This window comes from Heterocephalus glaber, unplaced genomic scaffold (genome assembly GCF_053883595.1).
Source record: "Heterocephalus glaber isolate CG9 unplaced genomic scaffold, H.glaber_assembly_v1.0 deba00001578, whole genome shotgun sequence".
Taxonomy (NCBI): domain Eukaryota; kingdom Metazoa; phylum Chordata; class Mammalia; order Rodentia; family Bathyergidae; genus Heterocephalus; species Heterocephalus glaber.
Window position 1 is genome coordinate 1305677 of NW_028258359.1, and position 14661 is coordinate 1320337.

Sequence of the window (14661 nt, forward strand, 5' to 3'; positions counted from 1 at the left end):
TACAGGTACAAGCACCCAATGATAAATGTAAACATACTGTATACCTAAAATGTACCAATGAAAGAATTAAAAAGGAAAAAAAAAAGAATCTACTCTAGAAGAGAAGAATAAAACTTCAGTCAGCAAGCTATCTCTCTGCTTAGGTTCACAAGTCACATCTACTTGATTTTCCAGGATATGTGTTTTTCCTTGGTTAGAAAAAAATGTTAATTATAATGTATCCTCAATTAAAGTCTTTGACTGTTCCTTGACATTTGAAAAATGGTGAAGAGCAGGCAACAAAAGCTTCCCAAATACACAGTCTTGGGTACATTTCTATACACACACACGCACACACATCCAACCCTTGGCATGCACATATAAAATCTAGGTAAGGAGGGTATTAACTATCTGCAGAGTTTTTATAATGTATAAAAGAAAGATTAGAATTTACTCTTCATCTATCTATAAAAGTACAGATATATTTCTTGCAGACGTGCATCCACTTTGGACACTGGTGGCACCTCCGCTCATCTCTTGCCACAACTTCTTTTGTTAGTAAAGCCCGGATATACAAAAAAGTGGAGAACCAAATCAAGGTTACTGGTGGATGCAGCTGCTACAAGGGAATTTTTTTTTCATCAAGATCACCAGAGTCCACGTAAAGACTCCTTTATCAACAAGCATTTCCCAAGGAAACAAATTTACTAATGTCCTTAACACTGCACTCAGACCTTAACCCTTAGCTCCTGAATCTTAGCCAGTACATGCTTTATAGGACTACTTAACTCAGTGACTTACACAGCGTAGCCTGTTTATTCCATCTTTAAATGTAAATTTGATACATTTCTCCAAATTTTTTATTCTATTTTTTCTGAATTCCAATTAATCTGACAACTGGATAAGAACTTTGCTTCTTTGGTGTACACAGGGTAGTACTAAAGCCAAGCCTAGCACACAAAAGAATATAAAATATAATGAATGCAAAATCACAACCCAATGAGTAAGGAATGAGTTATTCAGCAAATGGGATAGGCAAAAGTGAGTAGCAGAAGAGAGGAGGGAATCAAATTAGAACTTCAAATATATATCTGAAAGTGTACATAACAACCAAAATGTATAATGGATATTGGGAAATGGGAAGAAAATTTCAAATGGGAAGGTGAACAAGGGAGGGGAGGAGGGGGAAAGGAAGAAAAGGACAAGAAAAAAAGAATAGAAGGGGAAAAATAGAAACAAAGCACTTGTAAATAAGGAGAAGAAGAGGGACTGAAGAGGGGAGGGGAATGGGATAAAAAAAGAAGCAAGATATATCACGTACAGGTATAAATTTCCTATGATAAATGTTATCATTATGTATATCTAAAATGTACCAATAATTTTTTTTAGAAAATCAAATTCTAAATTTCCTAAAGCAGGAGTGAGCAAATTCTCTAAAAGGCCAGCTGGCAAATATTTCAAGTCAAACAGTAAATACTGTAGGTCTCCTCATAATATGTCAACTCTACCACTATCAAAGCACACACAGGCACCATGTAAATAAATAAGTGTGGCTATGTGTCAATTAATCTGACCAGATTTGCCCCAAAGATTATAGTTTGTTGACCCCTGGGCAAAAAAGCTAAATGCTACTAAACAAACCAACAAATAAATTCCAAAAGAAAATGCTGGTGAATATCTCATCAACAGGCAAAGATTTCTAAGCAGAAACATCAAAGAAGAGACCACAGAGGAAAAAAGATGATTATGTGTATCATATATATTTAAACTTGTGCTAGTAAAACAAGTACTATTAAGAAATTAAAATTAGGGCCGGGGATTTAGCTCAGTGGTTCCGGCGCCTGCCTCGCAAGTGCAAGGTCCCGAGTTAGATCCCTGGTACCAAAAAAAAAATTTAAAATTAAAAGGCAAACATCAAAATAGAAAAACATTTGAAATGAATATAACAAAGGATTTAGAGCATGAAAGGTAAATCTTCTGTCTCTCAAACTGGCAAAAAATGATCCTAGCAATGACCATATATAAAATAACCACTAATAGCCACTGCTGCTGTATGAATCACCAAGAAAATAAAACAATAAGCCTTAAAAGGCCTTTTTAAAAAAGGTCTTTACAAAATTCCTTCTTGCCTTAACAAATTCACTTTGATAAATCTAAGCTACAAAACTATTGAGTCACACAAGTATTTTGGGGTAATGATGCCTTCTATTATCTTAATTTATAACAATCTAAAGGTCTTACAACAGAGGCATATTTAAATAAATTCTAGCACATATATTACAATGGACATATTATATGCATATTAAATCAATTTTAGCAGAACATTATAGACATAAGAAAAGTTCATAACAAAACAGTACTAAGTGAAATAGTCACCAGAATCTATTTATGAAATATCCGACTTCTAATATTTGCATACGCAGAGAAAAATATCAGAAAAAATACACCACATATTAAGCAATAATGATTTCTGGGCTGTGGGGTTATGGTTAATTTTTGTTTTCCCCTTTATTGTCCTCTATAGTCTTTGACTTTTCTGTAATGTTATGTATTCCAAATATAAATGGCAACAAATATTACCTTCAAAATATAAAAAAGTGGTTGCTTCTTACAAAAGTCATAAGAGAAATAAAAATTAACTGCTCTGAGTATGGAAAAATAAGACTGGAGAAAAGCAATAACAACTTGATTCATCTGTCTCTATTCAGTATTTCTGCTACTCTTTCCCTTGAATGTCCATTAAATAGCTAGATCAACTCTAAAAGGGTGAAGACCTCCCAGAACAAACACATTCCATGCCCACTATGGAACATTTCAGAATTCTCCTGAGATTTTTAAGAATGCTAGTGGTCTTGCTTCCCAGCTAAATTAGTGCTAATCTGAACTTCAGTATGACTATGTTATTTGCCTAAGGGTTCAGCAATCCAAGTCACTGTGCTCTGTTCAATAGATAACACCATCAATAGCTTAATAAAGAGCAAATATGAAAGCAAACTGCTTAAAGTCAGAAGGGAAGAGTACACACTTTGTCTTGAAATTTTAAAAATCTCAACAAAGTCTAAATGGAGGACAATTTGGCTATACACCACTGTATATAACAAAATCCAAAATCATTTAGAAGTAAATATACTATGACTCAGCTATTCCAAGTCTAAATATCTGCTAAGAAAACAATCTGACAGATGTTGAAAGTACATATAGAGAGGTATTCATCTTAGTATTTACAACCAAAACAAAAAGGCATAGTGAGTATACATCAAACGAAATATATTGCATCCATAAAATGAAATGACACCATTAAGAATGAGACATGAATGTACTCTTAACAACATGCAAAGATATCTGCGATATATCATGGAGTCTCTTTAAAGCAAAATATGACTATATACCATAATAACATTTTAATTATACTGGTATGTAAGTCAGCTTGGGTTGCCATAAAACATATCATAGATTGGGTGGTTCAAATGGTAGAAATTTATTTTCTCACAGTTCTGGAGGGTGGAAGTATGACATCAAAGTACTAGCATAGTCAGGTTCTGCTGAAGGCCCTTATTGTGGTTTAGATGTAAAATGCCCCCCTCATGTATTCAGAGATGGGGCTTTTGGAAGGAGAATGGATCATGGAGTGACACACTTGTCAGTGGACTGATCCACTGATGAGTTCATAGCTAAATGTGCTATTAGAAGGTGTGGCTTAGTTGGAAGAGGTATATCGCGGTGGGGGAGGGGTGCCTTTGGAGGTAAATCTCCCTTCCCAGCTCCTCCCTCTTCTCTTTGCTTCCTGGCCTCTGTGAAGTAAGCGATTTTCCTCTGTCATTCTCTTCCGCTTCTGCCCTGGAGTTGTTGACCACGGATTTAAACCCCGAAACTGTGACCAAAATTAAATCTCTCATCCTTTAAGTTATGTGTGTCAGGTATTTTGTCCCAGCAACAGGAAAGCTGGCTAATCCAAAAAATTGGTATTGAGAGTGGGTTATTTCTGTGCCTGATTATATGATTTAGGAGCCTTTGGAACTGGTTTGCAGGAGTCTGGAAATGTTTAGATTCTGGCTAGAGAAGCCCTAGAATGTGGTAAGCTATTCTAGGTGGTTCTGGTTGGAACTCAGAAGACCAGAATGCTGATAGCAATGCAGACAGTAAAGGTACTGTGCTGGCCTTGCCAGCTGAAAGCAAGTTGCTATTGGTGGGCCTTATGGATGAGTATGAAGAAAAGGGCATTTACCAAATCGAAGGCTACCTAAGAGGTACCAAGAGATGTGTTCATCTGCTTAAGCAAGTAAACCACATCTGGAGTCACCACTTGATAAAGTTTGTGGTAACCCACTGTCATTCTCTAGGACCCATCTATCTTCTGCACAGGCCAAACAGAACAGTTAAACCTGGATGGGGTAGGAACCACCAATCCCGCATCTTCCTCAGGTCCTTGGTGAGGGCACTAATCTCTGCAATTCTTCCAGGGATGCAATATTGCTTCTGATTTACTATATCCCCAGGTAAAGGCAACTCTAATGGCTCCCTGCCTTTCCCTCCACAATCGCCATCACTCCACAGGTTAGGGAACCAATATGTGGACTGGGCCAAGTACTAAGTATTTCTATCCATTTATGAGCCAACCAACCATGGACTAAATTCTTTGAAAACCACGAGCCAAAATAAACCTCTCCTCCTTTAAATGTCAGGTTGTTTTTTTTTTTTTTTGGTACCAGTGATCGAACTCAGGTCCTTGGGCTTGTGCAGCAGGCGGCGAAACCACTGAGCTAAATCCCAGCCCAAATGTCAGGTGTTTTGTCCCAGCAATGTCCTAGACTGATACAGCCCTCTTGGTTTTTCTAGGTATCAAAACATAGTAAAAGAGAGGGGTGAGAAAGTGTGAAAAAGATACGGAGATGGCATGCAAGCATGTATACAAGTGTGCATACAGAAGCAGGACTGCTCTTCCACTTTACATAAGGATACAATTCTATCAGAGTAAGGCTCCACCCTTATGACTTTATTTACCTTAAATTTACCTCCTAAAGACCTTATCTCCAAATACAGCCATATTGGAGGTTAGAGGTTCAACATATGAATTAGGCTAAGGAAGGGACACAATTCAGTCCATAGCAATTTGTTACTTTTTTTATGAATAGAACTATACAAGAATGAAATTCTGGAAGTTTTTGCCTCAGATGTTTAAATCATAGTTATTTCTGTCAAGTAAACATAAGAATGGTTAGTTTCTATAATACATCTTATTGCTTGTTTATAATTTAATAAATATTGGAATAAATGAGTCCCATTGAGAAAAAAATGGTAAATTTTAACAAAGCTTTGAGAAAAGGCCCCATCCTCTACTGTGCTACACTGGCCACATTCACCAAAGGAGCAATAACTGAGCACCGAAACCTCAGTTCTGACACCAGGAAATGCATCTAGGAATCAGAACAGGCTCTTTCTTGAAAACACCAGCCTTATTTGCTGTTATGATCAAAACAGACAACAAAATCCACTGGGCGCCATTAGGAAGGTCATTAGAAGTGAAATGGAAAACATGACCTACCCAACGCCTGGTCCTGCAACCAGAGTTGGATCCAAGGAGTGTCGCAGGCCCTTCTGCTGGCCCAGAAGGAAGTCAGGCAGGCTTCTGCCTTCCTTATACCTCAAGATAGAATAGGGCAACAAGATACAGTATAATCAAAGAACACCTAAAATAATCAAAGCCTAACCTTTACTTTACTCAACTGGCATAAACTAACAGGCATAGTGCCATTTTTCACTTACCACTTGTCATCAAATATGTCACTTTCCCTTGCCCCCATCCCACTCATCATCACGCAATCAAGACTGGGAGCTCTTATTTGCCAGAGAGCAAACTGTCTTCAATTCTGTTATCTTTGCACAATGCACATGTCCAGTGGATGACTGTTAAGTGAGTACCCGTTAAGTCAAAGCATTTTCATAACCAAGTCTTATTTTTTAATTAAGAAGCAACACTTAGCTTGGCAAACTAGAATAGTCTGATAAAATTCTATGTGCTGAATATATTCAGCACATCTTATAATAGGAAAACCATGAAAACCTTCAAATCTTTAAGGTGGTAAGACTAATAATAATAATAATAATAATAATAATAATAATAATAATTCACAATGAGTAAAACTAGACCTGCATTATCCCATCAGGTCACAAAAGAAACTAAAGACAAGTAAGTTTTTCTCCCTTGTGACTTCAAGCAGAGGGCCTTCAGCTTTACTCTTTATCGACCAGCTAACATGGTCCTAGTTGTTGTCAAAGTTGTAACTGAGCAACTTCTTCCACTTCAGGTATAATCAGCAAAAGGAGAACATCCACAGAATAATCCAACAGCTTCAATTCATCCATAGTCACATTAAGGGAGTAGAATATGACATTGCTAACTATGAGTAAAATAAGGCAAGTCCTGATCAATAATGCCAGGCCTATCATAAACCTTCCCAGAAATGAAGAAATAGAATTTACAACATTTTATCTCAACTCAAGTTTCCCCTCCACTTGGAAGGTCCTGGGCTGTGCCACACCCTCCCATTCACAGATAGTACCTTCTCACCCTGCACATAAGCCTCTCTGCCAAATGAAAAGTAAGGATCCTCATCATTCCTGTCTGCCCAACACAAGTAAGCAATCGAGACTACTTCCTGAATGAGCTGAACTAATAATAAAATTACTTAGAAAAGGGGAAAAAATGTTTTATGGCAGTACTGGGGACTGAACCCAGGACCATCACACTAAGCTCATCTTTAGCCCTTTTTATTTCTTATTTTGAGAGAAGATCTCACTAAGTCACCACCCTGCTCGAGCTAGGCTCAAACTTGTGATCTTCCTGCCTCAGACTCCCAGAGAGCTGAGATTATAGGCATGTGCCACCACACCTAGTGAAAAGGAAAAATTATTTATGCAAAATCCATACCCAGGAATCAAATCTACTGCAACTCAAAGTCTTGCCCCTCAAATGTGGTAGTCAAAATTTTAGGGCATTATATTTTAAATTCAGTTATTTTACAATTGCCAGATAAGTCCACTCCTGGTGTACCACCCACCACAGAGCTGACTCATCTGTTTAAAATATAAAAAGAATCTTCTAGTAGGAGATTGCACAGCCATCCAGTTTTATAAAGCTAAAGGCCACACTCAGTATTTTTTAAATTTCAGAGCCATTCTTAATGATCATAAAAAGGTTTTTTTCTTCAGTGTATACTTCTCTAATAGCTTATTAATTATACGAGAGAGAGAGAGAGAGAGAGAGAGAGAAAGACAGAGAGAGAGAGAGAGATCATTTTGGAAAGCCTATGTTCCTGTTAGAATTGGGTCTTATCACCCAATTCAAAAATGGGCATCTGAAATGAACAGACATTTCTCAAAGAAGTAAAAGCAGCAAATAAATATGTGAAAAAATGTTCAACACCACTAGTCATTCGAGAAATGCAGATGAAAACAACACTGAGGGCCAGGGATTTAGCTCAGTGGTTTCACTGCCTGTTGCGCAAGCGCAAGGACCTGAGTTTGATCCCCAGTACCAACAAAAAAACATAAAAACACTGAGATTCCACCTCACCCCAGAGAGAATGGCTGCTATCAAGAAATCAACCAATAACAAATGCTGGCAGGGGTGTGGGGAAAAAGGAACCCTTCGCCATTGTTGGTGAGAGTGCAGAATGGTGCAACCACTGTGGAAATCAGTGTGGAGATACCTCAAAGAACTAGGTCTAGAGGTCCCATTTGCCCTAGTTATTCCCCTGCTGGGGATCTTCCCCAGAAAATTAAAAGAATCATACCACAGCAATATATGTGCACCCATGTTTATAGCAGCACAGTTTGTAATAGCGAAAGCTTGGAAACAGCCCAAGCGCCCATCAACTGGAAACTAGATAAAGAAGATGTGGTTTTTAAATAAAATGGAGTACTATTCAGCCATAAAGAACTAGAGACATTTATAGCTAAATGGATGCATATTGAGGCCATACTCTTAAGTGAAATAAATAGGACACACATTTGTAAATACCAAATAGTTTCTCTAGTGTGAGAAACTGAAAGTGTAAATAAGGATTAAAATAATTAAAATGAATAATTGGTAATTTGAAATAGTAAAAGGTCCAAAGGTGTAGGGGTGGTGGGAGGGGAAGGGGAAAGGAAAGAAGGGAAAGGAAAAATTATGAGAAAAGAAAAAAAATGGAAACGAAATCTATGTAAATAGGGAAGGGTGGAGGGGTGAAGGGTGCACAGGTAATGGGGAAAAAAATAAGAATCAAGATTCATCATGTACAGGTACAAGCACCCAATGATAAATGTAAACATACTGTATACCTAAAATGTACCAATAAAAGAATTTAATAGAATTGAGTCTTATCTTTGGTGGTAAGGTTTGTTTTAACAGTTAACTAAGACTTGGCTACATTTAACTACAAGAACCATAGTATATGTAAATGTATCTCTATGTATATATGTGTACATGTATATGTATATGTAATCAGCTTGTCAGGAAGGTGTGATCATTAAGAATATGGAGAGAAGAAATTTCTTTCAGGGTTCCCCATAAAGAGAACACTAAAAAAAAAGAAATAACAACAATAATAATGACAATTAGCACTTACTTATATCCTAAATGCTTTAGAAATATTCACTCATTTAATATTCCTATGAGATAAGCAGTGCTATTACCTACCTGCAGTTAGTAGATAAGGAAACTGAAGAACAGAGTAGTTAAGCAAATCGTTCAAAGTCACAGAGCTCCTAAGTCGTATGTATATTTGGGCTTGAAACGCCAAAAGCTGGCTCTAAAACCCACATGCTTGCCTCCAGTGCCTCTTGCTGCTCTGGAGGCAAGTGAGCTACTGAGGATATCTTCAACCTCCTTGCAATGGGTATCGCTTTCATAGGACATTTCTTAGGCTGTGCTTCAGTACATGCCAAGAGAAAAAATACCACCTCAGTTCAGAAGCAAAAATTCCATGGAGACCAAAATGAGGAGTACAGGCATGGGGCTTTCTAACTGACAGGCAGATTTGGGGGATATTTAGAGTCTCTGGGAGAATAGGTGGCCTCAATCCTTTATGCTATCCTTCATGAATAACATTCCTTCCACCAAGTCTGATAGGCACTGGGTGGTTGAGATAAGGTCACCCATTGACACTTCAGGCAGAGCCACATGCTGGAGGTATCACCTGGGCTGGACATAGGACAGTCATCCTCCCAACCAAGGCTAAGGACTCTGACATGGACCTATATCTGCCTGAAGATAAGGTCAGCCTACCTTTGCATGCACATGATTCACGGGAGTAACAACAGGCAGGACTCCTTTAAGGATAAGTGTGGATACCAACAGCATTCTTCACAGAAGTAGAAAAAACAATCCTAAAATTCATATGAAACCGGAAGAGACACAGAACAGCAAAAGCTATCCTAGGCAACAAGAGCAAAGCAGAAGGCATCACAGTCCCAGATTTCAAGTTATATTACAAAGCTACAGTGAAAAAACAGCATGGTACTGGCACAAAATCAGACATGCACGTCAATGGAATAGAAATGAGGATGCAGAAACAATCCCAGGCACATTCAGCCATCTTATATTTTTGATAAAGAGTCCAAAAACATACACTAGAGAAATGATAGCCTCTTTAACAAATGGTGCTAGGAAAACTGGTTATCCACATCCAAAAAATGAATCTAGACCCGAATCTCTCACCTTGTACTAAAATAAAATTAAAATGGATCAAAGTCCTAGATATTAAAACAGAAACACTGCAGGGCTGGGGATTTAGCTCAGTGGTTCTGCCGCCTGCCTCACAAGCGCAAGGTCCTGAGTTCGATCCCTGGTACCAAAAAAACCCCAAAAAACACAGAAGCACTGAATCTGCTGGAAGATAAAATAGGTAAAACTCCTGAATATAGAGACACAGGAAGGATTTTCTGAGCAAAACTCCAATTGCTCAACAAATAACACCAAGAATCAACAAATGGAATTATATCAAATTTAAAAGCTTCTGCACAGCAAAGGAAACAACCAATAGGTTGAAGGATAGGGGAGCCTGTAGAATGAGGGAAAATTGCCAGCAACTCCTGAAACAGAAGACTAATACCTAGAATATATAAAGAACTCCAAAAAAAAGACCCTCCCAAAATAAAAGACACAATAAAAAACAAGCAATTGAAATAATACACATTTCTCAGAAGTAGTACAAATGGCTTATAAGCACATTAAAAAATGTTCAGCATCTTTGGCCATTAGAGAAATGCAAATTAAAACAACCCTAAGATTCCATCTTACTCCAGAAAGAATTGCCATCACCAAGGACCCAAGAAAGAACAAACGCTGGTGAGGATACAGGGAAAAGGAAGCCTTTTACAGTATTGGTGGGAATGTAAACCAGTATAGCCACTATGGGAATCAGTATGGAGATTCCTTAAAAATCTAAAACTAGAAATTCATTTGATCTAGATACCTCTCCTTGGTATCTTCCGAAAAGTGTTAAAGACATCATATTACAGTACTATGTGCATACCCATGTTTATAGCAGCACAACTCAAAATAGCTAAATCTTAGAAATGGCCTATATGTCCATCAAAAGATGAATGGATAAAGAAAATGTGATATATATGAACAATGGAGTACTATTCAGCCATAAAGAAGGATAAATTTGAGACATTTGCAGAAAAATGAACACACCTTGAGATCATAATACAAAGTGAAATAAATCAGAAACAAAAGTTTAAATATTTATGGTTTCTCTTACATGAAAACCCAAAGTATAAATAATTTAAGGAGCAAAACAAAAGATAGATAGAGGGCCGGGGATTTAGCTCAGTGGTGCCACCGCCTGCCTTGCAAGTGCAAGCTCCCTAGTTCAATCCCTGGTTCCAAAAAAAAAAGATAGACAATAGAAAACAGGGAGATAGACCTTTTGCAGATGAGAAGGGATTTTGGGATGGACAGAGAGGGAAGGGAAGAGAAGGGTAAGTAAAAAGAACTAAGATGCCATATGTATATGTACCAACTCCCCACAATGAATGTATTCATTACGTATTGCAAACATGTACTCATAAAAAAATCTAAAAAGATAAAATCATCAAAACAACTCAAAATATGAGTTTAGGTGATTCAAACTAAAAAGCAATAGGTCCCCAAATGCCTGAGGAATAGTTCTCAACAGAGGTAGTCGGAATAATGTACAAAGATAGTATAGTCAAATGTAATCGTGACCATCACAAACCCATGGAACACTTAGCCTTGACCCACATAACTTCTTTGTTTGTTTGGAGTTTTTTTGGTACCGGGGATTGAACTCCGGTCCTTTCACTTGTGAGGCAGGCTGCGGAACCACTGAGCTAAATCCCCGGCTACGCACATAACTTCTTGATGCAGATCCAGAATAAAAGGGTTAGAAAGTATAACTCTAAGGAGCTGAATGGTCAACATGCTAGGAGAGATTTTTTTAAATGAGCCAGTTACTGGGAGAAACTAACAACAACAACAAAAATCTCTTTGATATTAAAGTTATTATAACCTATCTTTTCTGCAGCTTCTCCAAATTCAGGACAATAAAACCACTTCATGAGAATTTACTCATTAATCGAGCACTTACTATGAGGCAGACATTGCTCTAGTGATTAGGAACAGAGTAGTGAACAAGACAGACAAAAATCCCAGCCATCATGAATTGTATCCTTGTACTGTAAGTGTACTCTAGGTAACATTGGTAATTACTATTACTATTCATGTGCTTTTATGTATTCTGGACTAGGAGCAGTCAGTGGAGCTCAATACTACCAGAAAACTCTGCAGGCAATGGGGAAAGGGCTCAATGCGGGTGCTGCAGGGTTACCAAGGACAATGTGAGAGCCTCAGTGAGGAGAATTTGAGCAGAGACCTGAAGGGACCCAGGCAAGAACCATACAATTCTTGGGTGGAGATGTCACAGAAGGAACAGTAAGACGGACTTGGGGGCCAAAGCAAGGTAAAGAAAGGAGCAAACAGGTGGAAAGGAGGACGTTTGCATTGGTGGGCAGTGCTTTGATTGATCTGAAAGCCACTGCAAGGATTCTGTGGTTGACCCTGAGCTACCAATGGGTCCTGAGCAGAGGAGGCCTGACTTTCTTTCCCAAAGGCCCACTTTGCCTGCTTCATGGAGAGAAGATCACAAGGGACAAGGACAGAAGGAAGGAGACCAGTTGGGATCTTCCTATCCAGCAACATCTTGGGACATGGACATACAGCCTGTTGGTGCAGGAGAGGGTGGTAGGCAGAGCACAGCCAACATGATATATAGAAGCAGGGTCTCAGAAACCCAGGCCCAAAGCTCTGACAAAGCCCCTACCAGGTTACTCTTCTCTTGAGCAATAAAAGGAAAAGAAAAGCAGGTGGAGTCGCTTAAAGTCAGGTTAACCAAATCAAATCAGCTTGGCCCAAAGGAGCACAACCTGCAGCATGGGAGGGGCATTGCCATTAAGAGCCAGAGGTAGGGCCTAGGCTGTCAGATGGTACACTAACGCAGCAGAGCACTGTAATGAACTAGTCTTTCTCATTTCGGATACCAGTAATTCTCCAAAGCATATTCCAAAATATATCAGTGCTTAAAATATTTAGCAGTTTATAGCACCACTTAAATTCCAGTGCACACACAACACTGCCTTCCAAAATGCATCTGATGCTTCAAATGATGCTCTCCTTTTCTCCTTCCAAGAATTGTATTTTGAGTGCTAATATCATGTAAGCCCCTCCTAAGAATGAATTCTCTCCCCCAGACTCCTACAGTCTGCAACACCTAGCTCTGATCCCAGGTGCAAATGGCACACTAACACCCCCTCCACAGGCTCAGATGCAGCCTCACACAGGGAGAGGGGGAAAGGCTTCAGCACGTCTGCTCGCCTCACTCTCCCGGCAAGATTCACGCACAAAAACTCACACATATTTGTCTCCACTCATCTTGACAAAAACTGGTAAGAAGAGAAGGAAAAATGGGAGGCATGCTGAGTGGGGGAGACCTATACTTGGCTTCCTCGCAAGCCTGATATTGATGAGAAGGCCACTGACAGGCACACCCATCTGTGATCTGACACCTCTTTGAGCCTCCTGAAGGAGGACAGAACACAGAAGTGTACTGTCAAACTAAGCCTCCTTTCAGTCTCATGACCTTCTGCCCAAAAATATTATAGTTGGACCCAACTATAAATATTTGTCTCATATCCGTTACAATTTTCTTTCATGCTCCCATTAAATTTCTCCCCCTGAATTGAAAGACTGACCACAAGCTATCAGGAAGAAAAACCTAGCCAAGTAAAAGGCTAAGATGTAAAGGGATTGAATAATTCACTATCACTGGAAGAGGGTTCATATATACAAGTCCCTGAATACACACTTTGCCAAGTATTATTTCTGGGACTTACCAACAACATGTAAGCTCATAAAACTACCTTAGAAAACTATTCTGTAATAACATATCTTACTCCAGCTCCTCTCTCTGTATGTATCTAGCTTTAACACCTGGCATTCTCACACATACCAACACACCTAAACATTTAAATTTAAGGCCATAAATTACCCTTTTATATACAGAAACTACATATATAGAAGCATACTGAAAATAAATATATTTGCTTTAAAAATAAAGATCAGTTTATTCTATCACCATTAAACTACTTATTAATTAAGCAAAACAGCATTTACCAAACAGGAGGAGATCAATAGCTCTGAATCTTCTTTTGTCCAACTGTATGCTGTATATTCAAGGGCATTATTCTCTCCTTGCTGTTTGCACATATAAGCACAGTTTCTTTCAAAAACGGTGCGGATGCCTTTGAACAGAATCACACTAGTAGTGCAACCCATCCCCAAGGTGTGGATGTTCAGATTTCTAGTAATCTCTACTTCATTTCCACATCATCTTCTTTGGCTCTTCAGACACAGGCTCCCACTGTACCATCTTCCTGACAGGCAGTTACCGGCACTGGAACAGAAGGGAAGCTCCAAGCTGTAACATTAGAGTCTGCTTCTGCCCAACAGCCTGACAAAAAAATCCAAGCTCGGAGTATAAAACAGGAGGGTGGGTGGTGCAAAATCAAGATGACACACCTCGGATGCACCAAGATCTTGAAAGTATCGTTTCTCCAGTGGATTGCTTCACTGTTAATACAAAGAATAAATGTACAAAACACTTGCATGGGGTTAACGGAAAACTGCTGGCTCCTGTGATTTGCTTGGGATTGTTCTGAATCTCAGAACCTGCCCAAGATGAAATAGACAGTGCCAGACAGCCACACTGCTGCAAGGGCTGCTGGAAGGCACAAAGAATGTTCATCTGCTGCAAGAAATCACCCTCCCAGAATGCTTAGCCTAGCATCTATATTAGCAAACATCTCTTCCTTGACCTAAATGTGCTGTTTCTTTAATCCTGCATCAGCGAGGAACACAGAAGCAAAGGGGGAAAAAAAGCCCAAAAACATGAAATTGCTAAGATGACTGCTGCTATGGAAACACGTGTAAGCACACTTCAAACGACCTTTTGCATGTATGGGTAACAGCCTGCTGACAGCAAACCACAAGGGAACACAATGTTGCCGGATGGATCTTGACTTCTGCCCAGCTCCACTCCTTGCTAGAGAGGGTAGCAAGTCTGCACTGTTAAAGGGATGTTCCCATTGCTGGTACCCAAATGCAAATAAGAACGTGGA

At 39.0% G+C, this 14661-nt stretch overlaps 1 protein-coding gene across 1 annotated transcript in view; it reads right to left on the reverse strand.

Moving 5' to 3' along the window:
• LOC147823480 (dedicator of cytokinesis protein 9-like) overlaps nt 1-14342 on the reverse strand; it is a 248003-nt gene extending 233661 nt beyond the window's left edge. Inside the window, 1 exon segment of the mRNA XM_087193072.1 lies at nt 13658-14342. Coding sequence (XP_087049198.1) covers nt 13658-13819 — 162 coding nt within the window. The 5' untranslated portion in view covers nt 13820-14342.
• Nucleotides 14343-14661: the final 319 nt, after the last annotated feature.